Source organism: Nerophis ophidion, linkage group LG05, assembly GCF_033978795.1.
Source record: "Nerophis ophidion isolate RoL-2023_Sa linkage group LG05, RoL_Noph_v1.0, whole genome shotgun sequence".
Taxonomy (NCBI): domain Eukaryota; kingdom Metazoa; phylum Chordata; class Actinopteri; order Syngnathiformes; family Syngnathidae; genus Nerophis; species Nerophis ophidion.
This window is the reverse complement of record NC_084615.1, coordinates 53,873,129-53,897,156: the sequence shown is the minus strand read 5'-3', so window position 1 is coordinate 53,897,156 and position 24,028 is coordinate 53,873,129. Positions and strand designations below refer to the sequence as shown.

Here is a 24,028-nt window from a genome sequence, read left to right as displayed (position 1 = left end):
GCTGGCCTGGGAACGCTTGGGATCCCCCGGGAAGAGCTAGACGAAGTGGCTGGGGAGAGGGAAGTCTGGGCTTCCTTGCTTAGGCTGCTGCCCCCGCGACCCGACCTCGGATAAGCAGAAGAAGATGGATGGATGGATTTTTGAATAGTTGCTAGTTTTAGAATATTTAAAAAAAAATCTCACGTACCCCTCGGCATACCTTCAAGTACCCCCAGGGGTATGCGTACCCCCACTTGAGAACCACTGCTCTATGGTGATAAACGAGGTTTAAAAGGTAAAAGAAACAACACAATTCCATAAAATTGAATAACACGGAATTAGCGAAAAAAATGTCATGTGTCCCTAAATAATTACGAATAGTACAGCAGGTGGAGACCCGATACTGACGCTATACATAGTATCGACATTATCGACGCCGGGCTCGACCCACCCCCCTTCCACTTCGCCCCCACCTCCTCTTCATCCTCCGGTCGTGTCTAAAGCGTCAGTGAATGCGGCTGAGGAAGGAAGAGGCTCCCAGCAGTTCTTTTTCTTCTACTTCTTTTTGGGCATGTACAGGTACACGACCATTCGTGTCGTCTTTAACTGTCCTGCACCAATTTGTTTTTTTAAACAGCTAAAAACGTGGAGTTTGCTGCGCCTCACCTGCTCTACATCGGACTATAACTGCGGAGTGATTTTTTTTTTTTAAATATTCATTTTACGCACCGCTTTTCGTCGTTTGTCTTGTTTTGAATGTGATTTATAGTTCGTCGGCGTTATTAGAAAATATTTTTAAACTCTTCTTTTATTCCGGCAGTCGAATTGACTGTTAAAAGACACGATGCGGATAACGTTTTTTAAGAAGAATGGAGGTGATAAGGCATTAAAACTTGGCGCCTAACTAGATGACTCCGCGCTGAGGTGTTGTCACTCCGCTTCCTATTCCTCATCCTGCAGTGAAGAAAAAGAAGATAACAAGCATGGCTGACTTGTGGCATCGCACCGCCGACCCACCCCAGACGCGCCTTCAAGATCTCTAGAAAAAAAAAAAATCTTTCCTGCGATCAAACCGAATGTTCTCCCATGGCGGCGGGACGAGCTCGGGGATCGGACGACGGGAATCCGGCCAGCGAGGGACGCAGCAGGTGAAATAGGATCCGAGCGCGCACTGTTCCAATGCACACCGAGCGCGCCTTTGCGCATCGCTGCCTGCGTGAAGATGAAGCAGCGCAGCCACCTTGTTGCTGCACCGTCAACCTGCACCCTTTCTCCGTCGTCTGCAGCACCTCTCCGCCCAGGTCCCGTCCACGCATCACTCTCAGCTTCAGGTACGATGTCTTCTTCATTCGACCCCGCATAGAACTCATGTCAAACGTGCGTGGTTGCAAAGTCCCAACTTGTACTTGTCATGTTTTAGAATATAAAAAAAAAAAATCCATTGTGATGAGTACGCGGAGAGTAGAAGAAGGTTGTGTTAATAAATATGTGCAACAGCTTGAGGATTGAGCATATATATGTTAGATTTCTCTCAGATTTTTTACAACCTTGATCTAGGCTGAATATCAATTCTCCTTACCGAATAAAAACTGAGTGGAAAGATGAGGTGGTGAAAAATATACGGGCACTGGTTGAGACGTAAGCAGTAAAAATACTATAATGCATACAATTTTTTACGATACTAATTTGGCCGATGATAGTTTCTAAACCTATCGTTATACCGTGATGATGGATGTTGATGACACATTCTAGCTGTGTACCGCAAATTTGACGGCGGCGAGCGAAGGCAATCGTCTACTGGTGGAATGTTTCTTACACGTATCATTATCACTGAAGTACTAGGGGCCAAGGAATAGCCAAACATACAACACTATGCACCGTAGGAGGATACAAAAAAGCCGCTATGCTAAGAGACCTTGACAGTTAAAAATTGACAGTAACAATCCCAAGTATGATATCAGTATGTGGGCGATATTAGCGATTAGATCTCTATTTTTAACGGCCTACTGAGACCCACTACTACCGACCACGCCGTCTGATAGTTTATATATCAATGATGAAATATTAACATTGCAACACATGCCAATACGGCCTTTTTATTTGAATAAATTGCAATTTTAAATTTCCCGCCGTGTTGAAAACGTGGCGGTATGATGACACGTGCGTTTGATGTCTCGGGTTGTATTTTCCAGCCCGATCCAAGCTATAAGTAGTCTGCTTTAATTGCATAATTAAACAGTATTGTGGACATCTGTGTTGCTGAATCTTTCGCTATTTGTTCAATTAATAATGTAGAAGTCAAAGTAGAAAGATGGAGGTGGGAAGCTTTTAGCCTTTAGCCAAAAAAACACAGTCTGTGTTTCCTTGTTTAAAATTCCTGAAGATGAAACTACTATGGATCAGAGCGGTCAAGCGAACATGGATCCAGACCAAATGTCAACCGGCAGTTTTCGGTGAGAAAATTGTGGTAATAAGTCAGCTCTTACCGGAGACATCAGCGGAGCTTCCGTCTTGCTGCTGCTGCGTGACTTCCCTCAGAGACTCTGGCGTCAACACATCCGTGGCCACACCCGTTTGACTTTCAGGTACTTTATAATCTCACTAAAAGACTAGTAACACAATAGGCAGACAAGGGATTTTCCAGAATTTTCCTAGTAAATGTGTCTAACAACATCTGAATCGCTCTCACTGCCCTCGCCTTTTTTTTTTCTTGTCCTTCACTCTAAATTTCCTCATCCACGAACCTTTCATCCTCGCTCAAATTAATGGGGAAATTGTCGCTTTCTCGGTCCGAATAGCTCTAGCTGCTGCTGGCTATGATTGTAAACAATGTGAGGAGCCCTACTACCCGTGACGTCACGCGCACATAGTTTGCTACTTTCGGTAAGGGCAAGGCTTTTTTATTAGCGACCAAAAGTTGCGAACTTCATCGTCGATGTTCTCTACTAAATCCTTTCAGCAAAAATTTGGCAATATCGCGAAATGATCACGTAGGACACATAAAATGGATCTGCTATCCCCGTTTAAATAAGAACATCTCATTTCAGTAGGCCTTTAATCATCAGTTTATCTATGTTTGTCTGTTTTGTTACCGTTTACAAACTCAGTAAATGAGAGCCAGTAGTAGTTTTTGCTTTTGTTAAGTTAATTTGCGCTGTTGACTGCATTTGAAGTGTTGTAGGTAATTGAAGGGAATAAGTTATTTAATATTGGAACTAACTGATATATTTACACCGCCACGCTGTGTCACAGTTGTGATCAAAGATGTAATCATTTAAAGATCCTGAAAATATCGACATTAGTATGACAGGCCTTCAATTTGAACTGTTAATGGGTCCAGGCAAGTGTTGCCTTAGAGGAGGGCTCATATTTTAGGACACCAAGACAAACATTATTTTCTTTCGGGGCTGTTTTTTTTTAATTATTAATATAAACTTGTCAGCTATTTGTCATTACATGATGCCTATATCTCTATTTTTACATTTTGATAGAGGGATGTATTTTTTTTTTAATGTAATTTACATTTATTGGTACATGTAGAAGCTGTATCAAGACAGATCCATTAAGAGTTTGAGCATAAATATGTCATATAGGAGGTAACTATACACAATAACACATTAACAAAATGTTGTGTCACATGAATGATTTTTGAAGTAATACCTTCGTGTCATGAAAAAACATTTGTTTTCACTTTTTGATATTAAAATAAAACACAAAGCAGTTTGGCTAATGAAGATTAATCCTAATAAACTTTTCTAATTAAGCTTTGTTCTTCTCTTACTTCAGTACAACAGTTTGACCACCAATATAAAGAGGAGTGACACCTCTCACATCGAATACACAATCTTCACAGCCTGTGTTCAGTTCGATGACATGACAAAACATCCATCCATCCATCCATTTTCTACCGCTTATTCCCTTTTGAACTAGTATTGATGTATAACACTTTTGAACACTGATACAGTTTGAAGTTGAATAAAGGAGGAGTGAACATTCCAGTAAACATTGTAAAGACTTTAAAGAAGTTGTGACAACGTTCATGACACATCACCTGCTGCAAAACAACAAATATTTTTCTACTTCACTGTATACTTTTAGTGTGGGGACAAGTGCGTCTGTCTCCAATATTGTCCACACCTGTCTCCATTTAAACACAGCAGTGCGCTCTTTAACGCACAGCGGGAAGCAAGGGAAACTGACGTTAAACCAAGCGCTTGGCTGTGTTTAGTCTGAGGGGAAATCTCCATAGCAAAGTCTGTGTCTTTAGTCCGCCATGATTATCAAGCCAAACGACGCTAGTACGCTTGCGCCTGACTTCCTGTTTCCTAAAATGTATTAATGAATTAAGTTTTTTCTGTAATTAAAAAAATTAGACGGTATCACTAACCGTCAAGAATTTTATTGCAAATTAACTTTATACTGTTCCTTTTAACATCCCTCGTCCATTAACAAATAAAAAGTCAAGGTCGGTCACAGTATATTTTGCCACAAATGTTGGTAAATTGTTTCGTGCTCACAGGAAATAACGAGGGCGGTCACATCTTTTGCTGCAGTTGCCGTGGTTAAATTTGAGACCAGGTATGACCAATACTGCTCCTGTAACTACTTGGTATTGGATCGCTACTAAAATGTGTAGTGTCAACCAAAAGCAAGGCTACAAACAGAAAATATGTTTTTATTAACTTTGAACAGAAGTGTAGATAGAGCCATGTTACAACAGAAACTTACCATATATTTACAGTAAAATTAGCAAGTAGATAACCGCCTTCCGCCCGATTGTAACTGAGATAGGCACCAGCGCCCCCCATTCCATAAAGGGAATAAGCGGTAGGAAATGGATGGATGGATGGATAAATAATAGACTTTAGCATGCTAACAGGATGAGCAACTTTTAAATAAACATTTTTTTAAACATGACTTGTACTTTTTGTGCCTCTAGTAAACTACATTTGCTGCTCGTCTGACATTGTGGTTTATTAGTTACAGACGCGTTAACAAGATTGCATGATGAACAATTTGGAAATAAAAGCAACATTCTAAACTTGGCCATATTTAGGTGGAATATTAGTCATAACTTACGATGACAATCTATGATACTTATAATTACATTGATTTATGTGCTTTCTGCTCAGGATTTTTTTGTCAAGGTTTCAAGTGCAATACAACCCCTTGGCATTTAGCCCTTCTTTTCGCCTTACAGGACAATTTGGACACCACTTGCTTGACATAAACATGCAAAACCGAGGGCAAGGTTTCCACGGGGCATACGAAAATTAAGCTTTTAAATGACATAAAAAGCATTAAACACCATCTCCAGAGGCATAAAAATGTAATACAATTGACTGGGCCGATAGTGAATATGTCAATCAGTCAAACGATAAATATAAATCAATACAATAACGTTGCAGTTGTCGATAAATTGCTATGGCCGTGTGTTTCTTTTCTTCATCTCTAGCTTTTAAACTGGATACAAAAGGTCTTGTAAGATTGGAAAGCGTGAAAAGCTCTGCTTCCATAGCAGAGACTCTGCTGGATGGCAAAATGACATGGTTCTGGGGGCCCAACTTTGCCATTTTTTCATCACTGTAGGCGTGTAGTCCTTAATTCTGAAGCTGAGCTTGTTTCATACACGACTCCTTTATTTCAGTCTCCACTTCAACACACATGAGCTAACTCACATGACGCAGACACCTGACCCTAGCGAGGATGGTCAAACAAGACGGTTCTCGCAACAGACGACTCCTATTCTCTTATATTCTCACAATTAAGGATAAGTAGTTCTTAAACTGCCTGACACTTTATACATAACTTGCTATCTATTGTACCCATTTTTAAACTACTTAAACGATGTAAAATACCATCCATTCAAGATGTTTAATTGACTCAGCCTATTCTTAATGCATCTAAAGTAGGGGTCTCAAACTCAATTTACCTGGGGGCCACTGGATGCAGAGTCTGGATGAGGCTGGGCCGCAAGATAGGATTACTTAAAAAAATATTTTTAAACGTCTTCATTTTTATTTTCAACACAAAATAAAATCAAAATATAAATGTATCAAAATGAGAATTAAGTAATGTGAGGCAATGCAAATCAAACAATAAAAAAAAACAAATAACGGTTTGAATTGGTCCAGGTTATCAGGGACTGTTATTACTGACGAACAGGTGTCGCGGGGTGACTGCAACCAGGCACGTAAGAAAACCCTCGTCTCCATGGCAACGTTTCTGTCGCTTTCACTCATTTGCCGCTTTTCCACTAACGCAGGGGTAGGCAACCCAGAATGTTGAATATTCTGGACCCAAATAACAAAAATTGTCTGGGTCTGGAGCCAACGTGAGGGGGCTCGCTGTTGAGTTCACAGTTACGGTAGCACAATTAGCCCCAAACGGGCTAACATCACGGCTAACGTGTTACACGTCTGATTGGTCCAGTGCACCACAGTTTTTTATTGTCGCTCGGTCCTTCGGCGGAGTGCTTCGGAAGTTACTAGACCGCTCGTCTCCCCGAGAGAGGCACACACACACACACACACACACACACACACACACACACACACACACACACAGTGACAGGGAGAAAGAAAAAGCGAGAAGGCGGGCGAGCGAGGGAGGAAGAGCGCGTGCGGGTCTAGTGGAAAAGCAGCAAAACGCAACTGACGTCAATGTTCGGCCCTCGAGAGCCACATACCACACTGTGATTGGTAGATTCCTTCAGCTCCGCACACAACGCTGTCAAGCGCCATTCATATAAAACTAGGGTGCCGCACTAACATTAAACTTTCATAATAAGGTGGGGGCCGCAAAATAACGTCTCGCGGGCCCCAATTGGCCCGTGGGCCGCGTGTCTGAGACCCCTGATCTAAAGGGCTTATTGACATTTTTATAAAAATTCCATGATGTGTCTTTTTCTAAAATTTTTAAATAAGTCATTCATTTCCAAACACATGCATCATTTGCATTCCTAATGTGATGTTCATTTATTATTCTATAAAACCTTTAAACTATTTAAAAAATCTATCCGGATAAAAAACATATCCTCCAGTTTGTAACTATAGTAAGGCATATTTTCAGAGGATATGCATGTTTACAGCATGTCTTTAAAGAGATAACATTTTAAAAGTAACTTCTGGGTATATTATATGAATCAATTAATTCAGAATTAGATGTATTTTTTATAGGGTTCAAGTGAAGTTCCTCTTTTAATTATTCCGATTGAAGGTGAAGCGTGATGATTGACAAGCCGAACCTTTTAATTGGCTATTGTCTACAGAGCCGGTGCATGGAGTCAGAACACCGGAATCTTGGAATGCTTCATCCTGTGAATGTGCCCATGCTGTAGCGAAAGCAAAAGAATGAATACATGTCGGGAAAATGAGAAAATGCAAATTTAAGCAAGGGTGGCTGGCTGAAAACCAAGGAAGCGTTCTGCAGCATGTGCAAAAAGACCAGCAAAATTGGCTCAAGTGAAATCAAACATGCTATTAGCTAATCAAGCAAGTCAGCGATTAAAGGCAGGCAGCAATTAACGGTGCCACATTTATTTGGCTTGACCAACAAAACCACTTCAGTTGTCACCACCAGAACTGTCAGCTGCTGCTACCACTACAGAAAAATCAAATACGTTCTCACATGTTACAGTCTTGCGAGCCAAACCTAATTCACTCTATAGTAACAGTTAGGGTTGTACTGTATACCGGTACTAATAAAGTACTGCAGTACTAATGAATTGAAACTGGCACAACTGCCTTTGAAAAATACCAATCATTTTCTTTAATCCGCATGCTGCCGTGCAGTGGAGCATGTTTAGTGTGTCAGTGCGCACACACTCACAAAGCGCACAAGCAGAAACAGTGAGGAGAAGAAAAATGGAAAATTAAGGCAATTGTATTGGTTAATAAACATATGAAGATATTTGGGCTTCAAAACTATCGATCAAGGTGATGCTTTATACATGGAAGCGCCACTCTGCAAGCTCTGCTTCAAAACATGCCCAGCCAAAGGTGGCGTTATTAAAAGTATTACAATCTTTGCTTTAAACTTAGCTAAACAATAAAATGACAACCAGTCAGATCAACAGGTAATGAAGTTAGCTCCTCTGTTGTGCCCATACAGATATGTAGACACGCACACAGCTGTTTGGTTTCGTGCCAAATATAAGCGGATACAAAACAGCCCACGTGACGTTAACTAATGAAAGTGAAGAAATGACTGAACTTTGTAACAATTTGCTAGTTTTTTGTTTGATCTTTATTTGTATTATTTTTAGTATTTACCAATGATTGTATACGTCTAAAAGCCAGACCAAGTGTGGCAACCATAAATCATGACACATTTAATACAATGTCAGCAAACCTATTACTAGATATGGCATGCTACATGTAATATATAAAATGTAAAATTTTTATTTGAGTGTAACAAAAAAAGCCCAATGTATTTAATGTATTTTAGTTTTTATTTTAATCTTCTAACATTGCTCTTTGAGTACAGCAAGAAACATATGTTCAACATATCTTAAAATGTTTTATTTTTTTTAATGAAGCCAGAAATTACATTGATTTGTGGTACCCTTTATTTAAAAAAAAAAAATATCGAATTACATTTTGGTACTGCTAAATATTGGTATTGGGATAACACTAGTAACAGTTAATGTAAACTTTTCAATTACAGTATTCCATCAATCAATGCTTACAATGTTGTGTATACCGACAATTGTAAGCCTTTGCGGTAAGACATGGGCATCACATTTTTTTAAGTGACATGAAAAATGGCAGTAAAAAACATTACATTAGATTTGCTGATACCTGTAGAACCGAGGGCTAAGACCAGTGATAATGGGGTGAAATAGGATGAATTATCTAGTGGGTTTTTTTTTCAATTACAAAATTTTTTTTTAAAAATAAAGGACTTTTATCCTATTGTTGTAATTTTTTTTTTTTTTTACATATTCAAAAAAACAACTACATATGTGTATGACAATTAAATATTTTTGTGTTTGGGTTTTTTTGTTTTATAATGGTATGACCTTCGTGTAAGGATGTAATGATGTGAAACTTTAATATCACGGTATTGTTAAATGTAAAGCTAAATTGCATTGTAATCTAGAGAAAAAAACCTAATTGCGATTTTTCCCTCCAAAATTGGGATTGCGATTCGATTTTAGATTTTTATATACTATCCATAAAATGCATAAAGCTGCGAAAATAATGCATGAAGAAAGACGTTTGACTTTTAGACTGTAAATGAACACATTCTTGTCTCGGTGTGCCACACATTAGAATCATATTTAAATTATAAATATATTTGGTTTTATACAGATAGACTCAAAGCTTTTGTCTACATCATGCTTGTAAACTGGAGAAATAACTGATACAAACTGTACAGTGATCAAAATGTAATGTAATCATAATATATGATATTAATAATGCAACCGTTTAAAAGGATATACACTTTTATTTTTCATTAGTGTAGAATTGTTTATTATTCATATGTAACTGTCAGGTAAATAACTTTGCTGTCCTTAATAAATAAACAAAAAAAAAGTAAAATAAACTAATTTCTGTAAGCAAAAATGTAACTAAAATTACATATTGAACATCTTAAAGTACATTTTTTTTATAGTTGGAAAAACAAGGTGGGATGTTGTCCTGATCACGGCATTCTCGCTCGTTTGTCTTTGTTGATGAGCTCATATTGCCCATCCAATGTGAAGCAGAGTTATTACCACGAAGGGACATTTGGCTTTGTGATCATATTTTGTTTTCTCCTATATTTTGCTACTTTGGAGCACTTCAGTCAGTGTCTGTCTGTGCTTGCTGTGTTTGTACTGCGCCCACCCAAAAACAAAGATTGTGAATGACTGAAAAGAGGGCTCAATGCGTTTAGTTAAAGGCCTACTGAAATGAGATTTTCTTATTTAAACGGGGATAGCAGGTCCATTCTAAGTGTCATACTTGATCATTTCGCGATATTGCCATATTTTTGCTGAAAGGATTTAGTAGAGAACATCCACGATAAAGTTCGCAACTTTCGGTGCTAAGACAAAACCCCTGCCTCTACCGGAAGTCGCAGACGATGACGTCGCAAGTGTGGGGGGTCCTCACATATTCACATTGTTTATAATGGGAGCCTCCAACAAAAAGTGCTACCCGGACCGAGAAAACAACAATTTCCCCATTAATTTGAGCGAGGATGAAAGATTTGTGTTTGAGGATATTGATAGCGACAGACTAGAAGAAAAAAAAAAAACGCGATTGGGACGGATTCTGATGTTTTTAGACACATTTAATAGGATAATTCTGGGAAATCCATTATCTTTCTATTGTGTTGCTAGTGTTTTAGTGAGTTAAATAGTACCTGATAGTCGGAAGGGTGTCTCCACGGGTGTCTTGACGCGCAGTGTCTCAGGGGAGTCGACGGCAGCTATGGATGACACAAGCTCAGCTTTTCTCCGGTAAGAACTGACTTTTTAACCACAATTTTCTCACCGAAACTTGCTGGTTGACATTCCGTCTTGATTCATGTTGCCTTGACCGCGCTCTGATCCATAGTAACGTTTCACCTCCAGGAATTTTAAACAAGGAATCACCGTGTGTTTTTGTGGCTAAAGGCTAAAGCTTCCCAACCTCATCTTTCTACTGTGACTTCTCTGATATTAATTGAACAAATTGCAAAAGATTTAGCAACACAGATCTCCAAAATACTGTGTAATTATGCCGTTTAAGCAGACGACTTTTAGGTGTGTGTGCGCAGCGCTCATACTTCCTAAAAACCCGTGACGTCTTGCGTACACGTCATCATTACACGACGTTTCCAGGACGAAACTCCCGGGAAATTTAAAATTGTAATTTAGTAAACTAAAAAGGCCGTATTGGCATGTGTTGCAATGTTAATATTTCATCATTGATATATAAACTAGTAGTAGTGGGTTTCAGTAGGCCTTTAACTGTACTGTTAAATAAATGCGCTCAGGTGCTGAGAGTGATGCACAGATTGACAAGTCTTTTTCCCTGCTTAAAGCTAGAGATAAAGAAATGCGAGGCTCAACAAATCTGAATTGGCCAACATGGCTGTAACTCAAATGCCAGTAATGCTGGAGAAAGAAAAAAAAAACTCAGCCTCTTGCTGCTATGTATCGCACTAATTAAAACTTTTATGTGGATTCGTACAGCCCTATGTCAAATCTGGTATCTAAAACAATTTGAGTAAAAATGTTAAGTGTTTAGTACTATTTTTTGTAATTTTCAATTTGTTTGTGGCGAAAACGAAATTTCCTTGTACTTGGGCAATGACAATAAATATCATACCATACCAAAAAATCTGGAAACATGATTGTGGAAAAGGGGAGTAAAACTATGAATATTTAATATCATAGTTATAGTGACCAAAATTATCATGGTTATTATTATCATTGTGCTCAAAAAGTACTATTACACACACGGAAATTATTGTGTTGTGTTGTTTGAATTTGCTATGGCTTTTGGAATCGTGCTGTAGTTGAAAGTTGTTTTGTTGTTAATATTGATATTGTCTTGTAGGGATTGCATGTGTTGTTGCGTTTCTCAGCCACCGTAGCTATCCGCCATTTTTATTTTGATGACGTCACACACGGGCAAAACAAAGACTTAACATCCTTATTTTTAAAAGTGTTAAAATTCATATAAAATCTGCCGTTCTTAAATCCAATGTTTTCCTTTTTGTAATATTTATAAAATCGATCAATTCCCTTTTAAAACGATCTTGGATTGATACGTATCTTCCGTACGGCAAATTTGCCAAGCAAAGATCGATATACTTGACATTTGGGAATATAATTTGATCTATCGATGTCAGGGTTTCCTCAGGACTGCCAAGATATACCTGTGGCTGTGGGCACATGGTTATGGGCGTGGTCATTATGACATCATTGAATAAGTTGCCATGATATTATATTTCTTTAAGAAGGTTCAGAAAATATATCATACATTTAAAATATATGTTATTAGTAATTAGTATTAACATATATATATTAATTGTTTTGCCTTTTAATGCCTTATTTTATTAAAAAACACTTGCAACAAATGAAGTATCTTCTGATGTTATTATAAAATGTTCTCGTTTAGAGGCTATTTTTGTCCTTCGATGTCTCTGACGAAAGAGGCGAGCATGACGTCACACTTGCTATGCGCTGCTGCTTCATTTAGATGTTCGCTCCTTAAAAGCTGCCATTCTCCTCTTAATATTTGCACATTTTGTTGATGGCTGTTTGTGGGTATATCTGGGCCATATTGAAATTACTTACAAATTGTTAACAGGCTGACAACGCTCCAGACAATGGCGTGTTTTCTTTGCATCCCGTTTTGGCAGCGCGGTTTTCGGGTTTTTTTCCGGTGGTTGAGTTTTCGATACATCACTTGCCAATAGTGCGCAAATAATATGCTATGTATTTCGGGGTGGGCGATATGGACTAAAAAATATATCTCGATTATATTTTACTTAAACTCGATATTCCATATTTACCTCGATATATTTTCTGGTGAAAGTATACATACAGTATAAAGATATTAATTTTTGAGTGAGATTCACTGAAATTGAAGTGAATGACAGCTGTACTGTAAACAGTCAGGGGCACTTTTATTAACCCAGTTAGTCAATATGGGTATTAACTAGGGTTGTCCGATATTATCGGCCGATAAATGCTTTAAAATGTGATATTGGAAATGATCATTATCGGTTTCAAAATTATCGGTATCGGTTTCAAAAAGTAAAATGTATGACTTTTCAAACCGCTGTGTACACGGACGTAGGGAGGAGTACAGCGCGCCAATAAACCTTAAAGGCCTACGGAAACCCACTACTACCCACCACGCAGTTTATATATCAATGAGGAAATATTAACATTGCAACACATGCCAATACTGCCTTTTTAGTTTACTAAATCACAATTTTAAATTTACAGGTATTTTTTCTTGAAAACGTCGCGCAATGATGACGTGTACGCGTGACGTCACGGGCTGTTAGGAATATGAGCCCTGCGCACACACACAGCTAAAAGTTGTCTGCTTTAACGGCATAATTACACAGTATTTTGGAGATCTGTGTTGCTGAATCTTTTGCAATTTGTTCAATTAATATTGGAGGAGTCAAAGTAGAAAGATGGAGTTGGGAAGCTTTAGCCTTTAGCCACACAAACACACGGTGATTCCTTGTTTAAAATTCACGGAGGTGAAACTTTACTATAGATCACAGCGAACATGGAGCCCAACCGAATGTCAACCAGCAAGTTTCGGTGAGAAAATTGTGGTTAAAAAGTCAGCTGAGCTTGTGCCGCCCATACAGCTGCCGCCGACTTCCCTGAGACACTGCGCGTCAAGTTCCGGCCGTGGACGCACACTTCCGACTATCAGGTACTGTTAAACTCACTAAAACACTGACAACACTATAGAAAGATAAGGGATTTCCCAGAATTATCCTAGTAAATGTCTCTAAATACATATGCATCCGTCTCAATGCAACGCGATTGCAATCGCGTTTTTATTTATTTTTTTATTTTTTCTAGTCCGTCGCTATCAATATCCTCAAACACGAATCTTTCATCCTCGCTCAAATTAATGGGGAAATTGTCGTTTTCTCGTTCCGAATAGCACTTTTAGTTGGAGGCTCCCATTAAAAACAATGTGAATATGTGAGGAGTCCCCACACGTGTGACATCATCGTCTGCAACTTCCGGTAGAGGCAGGGCTTTTATCTTAGCACCGAAAGTTGCGAACTTTATCGTGGATGTTCTCTACTAAATCCTTTCAGCAAAAATATGGCAATATCGCGAAATGATCAAGTATAACACATAGAATGGACCTGCTATCCCCGTTTGAATAAGAAAATCTAATTTCAGTAGGCCTTTAAAGGCACTGCCTTTGCATGCCGGCCCAGTCACATAATATCTACAGCTTTACACACACAAGCAAATGCGACGCATACTTGATCAACAGCCATACAAGTCACACTGAGGGTGGCCGTATAAACAACTTTAACACTGTTACAAATATGCGCCAAACTGTGAACCCACGTCAAACAAGAATGACAAACACATTTCGGGAGAACATCTGCACCGTAACACAACATAAACACAACAGAACAAATACCCAGAATCCCTTGCAGCACTAACTCTTCCGGGACGCTACAATATACACCCCCCGCTACCTCTTACCCCAAACCCCCGCCCCCCTCAACCTCCTCATGCTCTCTCAGGGAGAGCATGTCCCAAATTCCAAGCTGCTGTTTTGAGGCATGTTAAAATATAATGCACATAATAAATATGGCAATTCATTGTTGGCATTTTTTTTCCATAACTTGATTTAAATTATTTTGGAAAACCTTGTTACATTGTTTAATGCATTCGGCGGGGCATCACAAGAAAATTAGGCATAATAATGTGTTAATTCCACGACTGTATATACCGGTGTCGGTTGATATCGGAATCGGTAATTAAGAGTTGGACTATATCGGAATATCGGATATCGGCAAAAAAGCCATTATCGGACATCTCTAGTATTAACAGCACATAAATTAAACTGTTTAAGTGTCACAAAATTACATAACATATATAAAATATAAAAATATTATTTCTACGTAAAATAAATTACATACCTGTGCAAATAATACAAAATGTATTAAACTCAGATAAAAAATAAATTTGCAGGCAGGCACTTTTGATGATGTAATGGACTGTCACGCGTACGGTTCTGGTCAGCGCCAAGTTAGTGACTTGACTTAATTGTGCGGCTATGATCTTCCTCACTTCAGCATACATTTTTGGCAGGATTTCTTATGCCAAATATGCCTGGCTTGGCAACTTGAGAGCAGTTTTGATTTGGGCTTACATGTTAAACAACTCAAATTAATGTTTTATCCAGACGCATACATTTGTCCTGATGTGGCCAAGTAGACGCATTGTGGGTTTCCTGGACGTCGTCTACATCGAAAATCCGAAAGAAGAGAATCCTTCTGCTATCTTTCACTAGTTTTTTAATATGTAATTTGCCCGCTTGAATATTATTCCCTCTTCTTTTCTAAGACTCTCTTGTCAACATTTTGGATATCTTTTGTGATTTCCCTTCCTGGTTCCATGACCCGCCCTACTTGCCTGATTGGCCTGTCCCTAATGTTTTGCCCTGATCTCAGCCAATCGTGACTCATCATAGTAAACAACCAACCAATCGTCCATCCATCTTCTTTCACTTATCCGAGGTCGGGTCGCGGGGGCAGCAGCCTAAGCAGGGAAGCCCAGACTTCCCTCTCCCCAGCCACTTCGTCTAGCTCTTCCCGGGGGATCCCGAGGCGTTCCCAGGCCAGCCGGAAGACATAGTCTTCCCAACGTGTCCTGGGTCGTCCCCGTGGCCTCCTACCGTTTGGACGTGCCCTAAACACCTCCCTAGGAGGCGTTCGGGTGGCATCCTGACCAGATGCCCGAGCCACCTCATCTGGCTCCTCCAATCGTGAATGTTCTTATACGTGGAAGGAGGAAGGGGAGGGGTTTAGTAGCCTATGGAGTGTTGAGAGGGAGTGGGATGTAGGGGAAAATCAAGGAACACAACAAATAAGCGGTATTTGGTCATTTTAAGGTGAAATAAATTATAAAGATATTACAAAACTTTCCTAATTCAAATATTTTCAAGGTGTGGCTGTAATAAAAATGCCGTGATGGCGCGCTACATTCAATTACAGTAAGGGAAAATCTTGAATGTATCGATTGATCGTTACACCCCTAGTAAAGATTTACTAGGGGTGTAACGATTACATTCTTGTATTTATGTTAGCATCTAAGCTGGCTCGTGAGCTAGCGCTAGCAGGTGAAATAGTTTATCAAACAACAGTTATCAATCACATTTTTACAATAAATTTAGTTTAAAACAGGTATGCAAGCATCTGTACTTTTACAAGGGTTTATCATTAATATTGTTTACAGTTACATCCCTAGACATGATGTTTCTTCATGGGGTATTACATAATTGTTTCTGTATTTATGTTAGGATTTAATGTAATTAGCCAGCCATTAGCACGCTAGCTTGCTTTTCTGGTAAAAGAGCAGAATCACCACTCTGTGAGTTTATCAAAGTGAAGTTATTAATCACAGTTTTACAATAATTTACATTTAAAATGGAAAAAATGTAATTGCTGTTTATCAATAATACTCTTTTTTGTTATATTCATACTTTGGTATAAGTGTTTTAACTGGATTTGTGGATGCATGCATTTGACTTCTTTGTTCCTCTCTCCAAAGGCTGCTAAATGATTTTCTGGGGGAGGACTTTTAACCGACGAGATGATGCTCGTACTCCTGCTGGCCGCCTTTTCCTCCTCCATCTCATGCTCCTCCCTCTCCTCCCCCTCCATTTTGGATGGACCCCCGATGGCGGACCCGGACTTGATGTCCGAAACGTGTAGCGCCTGCTCGTGCATGTCTGTGGAAAACGTGCTATACGTTAACTGTGAGAAGATCGCCGTGTACCGGCCAACGCAACTTGTTCCACCAGTGTCGTCGTTATACCATCTCAATTTCCAAAACAACTTCTTAATTATTCTCTATCCGAACTCGTTCCCCAATTTCACCCATGCTGTGTCTCTGCATCTTGGCAACAATCAGCTGCAGAACGTAGAAGGCGGCGCATTTATGGGGATGAGTGCGTTGAAGCAGCTGCACCTGAACAATAACGAGTTGAAGGGGTTGCGAGCAGACACTTTTCAAGGGATAGAAAACTTGGAGTACCTTCAGGCCGACTACAACTTGATAAAGTACATTGAAAAGGGAGCATTCAACAAACTGCACAAGCTAAAAGTGCTGATTTTAAATGACAACCTTATACAGGCACTTCCTGACAACATATTTCGATTTGCATCCCTCACACACCTGGATATAAGAGGGAACAGGATCCAGAAGCTTCCATATTTGGGAGTGCTGGAGCACATTGGACGCATAGTTGAGCTTCAGCTGGATGATAACCCCTGGAACTGTACGTGTGACTTGGCACCTCTCAAGGCGTGGCTTGAAAACATGCCCTATAATATTTTTATTGGAGAGGCCATATGTGAAACACCAAGTGACTTATATGGAAGGCTACTAAAAGAAACCAACAAGCAGGAGCTTTGCCCCATGGGCACGGGATCGGACTTTGATGTGAGAATGCCACCTGCGCTCCCTGATACTGGCCAATCCCCCTCAAAAATATCCCCAACCTCCGTGGTTCAAATCGCCACCAAATCACCAAAAACCACGGACGCCTCTAAAATATATGGTAATGGCATTGTAGCCGGTTCACCCCCCTTTGGTAGAAATAACCAGATTGTTTCTTTTCAAACACGTACCCCGCCTCTGTTGTGCCCAAAGCCCTGTAGTTGTAAAACCCACCCTTCCGATTTCGGCATTAGTGTCAGTTGTCAGGAAAGAAATGTGAAAAATCTAGTTGAGCTCCTTCCTAAACCCCCAAACGCCAAGAAACTCCACTTAAGTGGGAATTACATTCGTGACATAAGCCCAACTGATTTCCAAGGGTTTGAAGGTTTGGATCTGCTGCATCTTGGCAGCAACCAAATTGTAGCTGTTGAGAAAGGAGTGTTTGCTAACCTCACAAATCTGAGAAGACTGTATCTGAATGGGAATCAGATAGAACAGTTACACCCTGAGATGTTTTTGGGCCTCACAAATCTGCAGTACCTATATCTGGAATACAATGCCATCAAAGAAATCCTGGCGGGCACCTTTGATTCAATGCCGAATTTACAACTACTGTATCTCAATAATAATGTTTTGCGGAGTCTACCTGCTTATGTGTTTGCTGGCGTCTCTTTAGCCAAACTAAATCTGAAAAACAACCATTTCATGACACTGCCAGTAAGCGGGGTCTTGGACCAGTTACGGTCTTTGACCCAGATAGACTTAGAGGGGAACCCGTGGGAGTGTTCTTGCGACTTGGTTGCGCTCAAGATGTGGCTCGAAAAGCTAAACGATGGAGTGACTGCTAAAGAAGTAAGATGTGCCTCCCCTGTGCAGTTCGCCAACATTGAATTGCGCCTCTTAAAAAACGAGATCCTGTGCCCGAAGCTGATAGCACGACCACCATTTATTTTTACCAGCGCCACCCCTCTTTTGACTTCATTGTCACCTGCTGGTGTCGGCAAAGCCCCTCCAGGAGGACCTGTTCCTCTCTCAATCATGATCCTCAGTATTCTTGTCGTGCTAATACTTACGGTATTTGTGGCTTTCTGCCTTCTAGTCTTTGTCCTTAGAAGGAACAAAAAACCAGTCGGTCGGCAGGAGCTGGGGAATCAGGAGTGTGGGTCAATGTCACTGCAGCCTTACCGGCATGGACATAAGTTGGGCAAAAAAGGATCCATCCCTGGAGATGACTTGGGAGGCGAAACATTTATTCCACACACCATTGAACACATTGGCAAGAGTCACACATGCGGGATCGGACGCTCGTCAGACATTGACGCTGGGTTTAAGTTTGCTGACTCGCAGAGGCAGAAGATTATCCTTCGGAGTAGCGATGACAAAGACGCGTTATCCACCCTGGAGCGCAACAAGCGCCTCAGTACAATCGACGAGCTGGAGGAATTCCTTCCGAACCGAGAGCCCAGCATGTTCATCCAGAACTTTCTGGAAGGCAAGAGAGATTTCAACAGCATAGGAATGAGTGGATACGAAATCCGCTACCCAGAGAAATCGCTCGATCGGAAGATGAAGAAGTCGTCGCTGATAGGCGGAAACCACAGTAAAATTGTGGTGGAGCAGAGAAAAAGTGAGTATTATGAGCTGAAAGCCAAGCTGCAAGGAACACCTGATTACCTCCAGGTGCTGGAGGAGCAGACTGCACTGACTAAAATGTAGAAATTGTTGTCTTTGCTTCGGTACAGTGAACACATAAAGACGGTCTTCATTTCTTTTGCTCTTTCTCCCCTTTTAGTCGCACACATCATTTAACCCCAACTCTCCGTTATCTTTCTTTATCTCTCTGCAGCCAGCTGAGCGCGTGCACTCAAACACACACACACACAGCAAAAAAGTGCCTTCCGGAAATTCTTAATGACCACTGCATAAATGGACAAAATGGCTCTGCACTTTTTTAATGTGGACCGATGAGGATATTTGTGACAATGCAAGACTTATGGATCATCTTATCAAGACAAGACAGCCTGTAAACAACTCACTGTCTTTTGCTGCTACGGACGTGGCTACTAGTCTTGTTCTTATTATTTGACTCTTCTTTTGTTGTTGGTTCTTTTACTGCCAAATGAAATCCTTTCAGAAACTGTGCTTGAGAATATACCTCGCAGACCCCACCCCTCATTTTCAAACAAGATGGAAACTGAACAACATTGTTTTCTTCTCGGCTCGCTACTTCTGGGATTAGTTACAAAGGGATGAATTTGTGGATGGTACCTTGGTTTGATTTCACCTTGGGAGGATATTTGTTTGTTCTTTGGGGAGCTCTCTGCGGCCGGTTGCAGACTTGATGCCATTTTGGCAGCATTATAAACAAGTGGCACACTACCTGCCCTATGCTGTCAGGCTAAATGGCTCCTGCTGTGTGTTCACCAGAGAACAATGCAGCGCAAAACTCCTCCAAGAATGAGTTCACCACTTGTTTTCTTTGTGTAAAGAGGCGTGTTTATATATAGTGTGTTCTGAATGAAGTTGCGTTGCTACAGCCAACCATGTTCTTTGGGTGAAACCGAATCAGCAATGACACTGTCAAAAGATGACGTTTCTTCAAATGGATAAAAGAGTACAAAGTTGCTTGCCATGTAAGCGTAACTTGGAATTTATTTTGTAAGTCTTACATTATTTGTATCTGTGGGACTGGTTTGTACATGACAAAGACTAAAACATGCACACACACACATGCTGAATGGTGGCGCATCATCATCTCGATCAGGGGTCTCAAACTTTCGGTGCGTTTGTGGCCATTTGCTTAACTTCATAGTTTAGTGTAATTGCAGCCTGCACATCCTGGGCGGCTAATAGTTAAATATATTATGGCAATCTTGAATCTCACTAGCAGGGCCACCTCTTGCTAAGGATCCTGCTATTTGTGGGAAAGCCCCGTTTAGCGTGGGAAAAGTGCATGTAAAATTAATGAATGACAGAGCGCTTCATATGAAATTTTACCGCAAACTTCGGCTACATTTCCAATATAATGCTTGATTAATTTTTTTTTTTTAATTCCACATTGTTTATAGTCATTTATGTTTCCAAAAATAAATGATTTCAAATGTGAAAAGAAGAAATACCCAAAGTGATCCTCATGGCGTTAAGTAGTAGTGCTGGTCTTGTATAAAGCTGTCCAGGGTTCAAATCAAAGTCAAAGATGTGTCAGTAAAGTATATAGATTTATATTTTGATTATGTAAAACGTGTTATTAAGCATTAAATGTTTTGTTTTTTTATCAACAATGTATTTCCCATGAATTGTTTGTAGTACAATTATTCAACAAATTAAACTCATATTTGTTTTGATAAAGTTAAAAAAATGGTTGGAAAAAGTGTCAACAAATTAGTGATGGTTGGGGGCCCAAAATGAAATTCTGCTTAGGGCTCCATTTACTTGACACTAACTACAAAATGGAACCAACAAATCTGTGAATGCATTTGTTATTCAAATTGTTCTTTTGTTATTTTTCAAGTTATGAAAGTCATTTTGGAACAATAGTCTCCCCAACATGCTTCGGTCAACCAAAAACAAAGACGTGTGGAGGCCTGTTTGTCCAACAAATCATACACAGTTGTTAGGGATGCAGCGATATGAACACATGATATCATGCATATTGTGACCAAAATGATCATGGTTATCATTATTGTCACGGTATTGTTGAATGTGCTCAAAAAGCACTGAAATCCCTGATATCTTTCAACCAAGTTTTATTCAAATCATATGAATAGTCAATGTATTTTCTTGGTAGAAGGAACACTAAATGTTGTTGGGACTTCTTGAAAATAATTTTATGTTTGCAAAAGTTTGTGAGTGTTTTTAAAAAAAAAAAAAAAATGCTATCAAAGCAAACGATGCCAGTTCATCTAACGTCACACGAGTTTGCTCCCTGTTGTTGACGCCTCTGTGTATTGCGCTTCATATTTATCAGTCTGTCATAAGAGAGCACAGCCTGGAGGTTGAATGTGCATAATGAAATATCCTAGTTGCTCAGACAGCAATGTGTTTATATAAGTCTAGATTGGGATGTATCATTTTTTATCGGGGGAAGCCGTTAAAAGGGACCTATTATGCTTTTTTTCCCTACATTTAAAACACTTCCTTGTTGTCTACACAACATGTAATGTGGGTCAACATTTTGCATACATTATGTTTTACAGCCTTTTTACAAGACACTTTCTGACCTTCTCTATAGGATGTGCCGTGTTAGGGGTAGGCTTATTTACCCCCATTTCGATTGCATCGTCAATGTTTTTTTGCACTTGCAGAGCGAGTCTACAAATATATGCTAGAAGTGTGCACTACTATGTATAAAAATAGCAATATAAGCGAATGCATGTGCGGTGGGAGATATCCTCTAATGCAGGGGTCACCAACGCGGTGCCCGCGGGCACCAGGTAGCCCGTAAGGACCAGATGAGTCGCCCGCTGGCCTGTTCTAAAAGTAGCTCAAAAAGCAGCACTTACCAGTGAGCTGCCTCTATTTTTTAAATTTTATCCATTTACTAGCAAGCTGGTCTCGCTTTGCTCGACATTTTTAATTCTAAGAGCGACAAAACTCGAATAGAATTTGAAAATCCAAGAAAATATTTTAAAGAATTGGTCTTCACTTGTTTAAATATATTCATTTATTTTTTTACTTTGCTTCTTATAAATTTCAGAAAGACAATTTTAGAGAAAAAATACAACCTTAAAAATGACTTTAGGATTTTCAAACACATATACCTTTTTTACCTTTTAAATTCCTTCCTCTTCTTTCCTGACAATTTAAATCAATGTTCAAGTATTTTTTCTTTTTTTATTGTAAAGAATAATACATACATTTTGATTTAATTCTTCATTTTAGCTTCTGTTTTTTCGACGAATAATATTTGTGAAATATTTCTTCAAACTTATGATTAAAATTCAAAACAATTATTCTGGCAATTCTAGAAAATCTGTAGAATCAAATTTAAATCTTATTTCAAAGTTTTTTGAATTTCTTTTAAAATGTTTGTTCTGGAAAAGCTAGAAGAAATAATGATTTGTCTTTGTTAGAAATATAGCTTGGTCCAATTTTTTATATATTATAACAAAGTGCAGATTGGATTGTAACCTCTTTAAAACATGTCATCAAAATGTTAAAATTGAGAAAAATTACTAATGATGTTCCATAAATTTGTTTTTTAATTTTTTCAAATATATTTGAATTAGCTAGTTTTTCGTTTCATTTTTGTCGGTTGAATTTTTAATTTTAAAGAGTCGAATTTGAAGATAAACTATGTTTCAAAATTAAATTTTCATTTTTTTCATGTTTTCTCCTTTTTTAAACCGTTTAATTAAGTGTTTTTTTCATCATTTATTCTCTACAAAAAACCTTCCGTAAAGGAAAAGAAATGTACGACGGAATGACAGACAGAAATACACATTTATATATATATATATATATATATATATATATATATATATATATATATATATATATATATATATATATATATATATATATATATAGATTTTTAAAGGTAAATTGAGCAAATTGGCTATTTCTGGTAATTTATTTAAGTGTGTATCAAACTGGTAGCCCTTCGCAATAATCAGTACCCAAGAAGTAGCTCTTGGTTTCAAAAAGGTTGGTGACCCCTGCGCTAATGTATATTTCCAACCGAGACGGCTGGTTTGGTGTAAGTATGAAGGAAGGTAGCTTTATTTTATAAATATCTCAGCAACGCCACCATGGCTAGATTTCAAATTTTTGGGACTTAAGCTGATCCCAAATAGACAAAAACATTGCATAATAGGTCCCTTATAATGTCTCTTTTTTTCATGTTAGCATTTAAGTGAGCTTGCGTTAGCCAGTCCATGAGTCTATAAAAAAAATGCAGTTATCATTCACTGTTTTTCGATAATTTTATTTGAAAGCGATACTACTGACCGTCGGGAGTTTTATCGCAGATTATGAATAATATCGTTTATCGTTACATCCCTAACTGTGGTGCAAGCACATATTCAAACCGTGTATTCATGTTCCATCAAAAAGCTGAATGTTTGACTGTTGGGAAGTTAAAAGAGTATGGCTGTGCAAAATCTTCAACCAAAAATTCCCAAAGAGGAATGTGTCGCAGTAATTGACAATTTTGAAAAAAAATCTGTAAGTGGCCTCCAATGTCACGGAGCCCATTTGCAGCATGTTGTATTTTGGAAAGGACATTTCTTTAATGAAAAGCGACCAAGATAACTAACACTTTGGGGAATTTATGTAAGCAGGCCGAAGGTTTTTTTTTTTTTTGGATCCAGTAACATTGTTATGGGTTCTGTTTTTTTGGGTCAGCGTTACTATAACAGTGCAACACAAGCATGACAACAAAGACACATTGGGCAACACAGAGAGCAACTTTCCATAAGCAAGCAGGAATGTTTGACCATTTCCTGGGAAGCTCAACAGTCAAAATATTTTATATACTATTTATACCTTTAGTCATGTGTTTAAAACGTGATTCTAAAGTAAAAACTTAGCGCTGCCCAGCCTATACGTCCAATTAAATTGAGTTTGAGACCCCGGATCGTGAGACATGACAAAGAGATCCTTAATCAGTGATTACTTCTGCCTCCCTTGTCATTTTAAAATGATCTAAAAACAGAATTAATTTATTTTTTCTATGCTGGTGTTATTTAAAGAGTTTTATATTATGCCCCAAGAAAACACAACTTTCATTAGAGCCAATATAGGTCACGGGTATGGATTGTTGATTTGTTCAATGCTTTTGTTTTATTTTTCATCTGTGAAGGCATAGACACTTTCCTTATTTCTACGTCTCCCGCGGCATTGTGTAAAATAATTCTTCTGAACATTATGCAACCAAAATAAATGTGCAGTCAACTTGAATAA

The 24,028-nt window shown here is 38.9% G+C and overlaps 1 protein-coding gene across 1 annotated transcript; it reads left to right on the top strand.

Moving 5' to 3' along the window:
- The first annotated feature begins 486 nt into the window (after positions 1-486).
- Positions 487-22,558, top strand: slitrk4 (SLIT and NTRK-like family, member 4). Its single transcript, XM_061901529.1, has 2 exons — positions 487-1,310; positions 16,235-22,558. Exon 2 carries the CDS (start codon positions 16,277-16,279, stop codon positions 18,839-18,841), a length of 2,565 nt encoding a protein of 854 aa, XP_061757513.1. The 5' UTR covers positions 487-1,310; positions 16,235-16,276; the 3' UTR covers positions 18,842-22,558.
- Positions 22,559-24,028: the final 1,470 nt, after the last annotated feature.

Coding starts and splice junctions, on each gene's coding strand:
- slitrk4 (XM_061901529.1), top strand. CDS start 16,277: ATGATGCTCGTACTCCTGCTGGCCGCCTTTTCCTCCTCCATCTCATGC.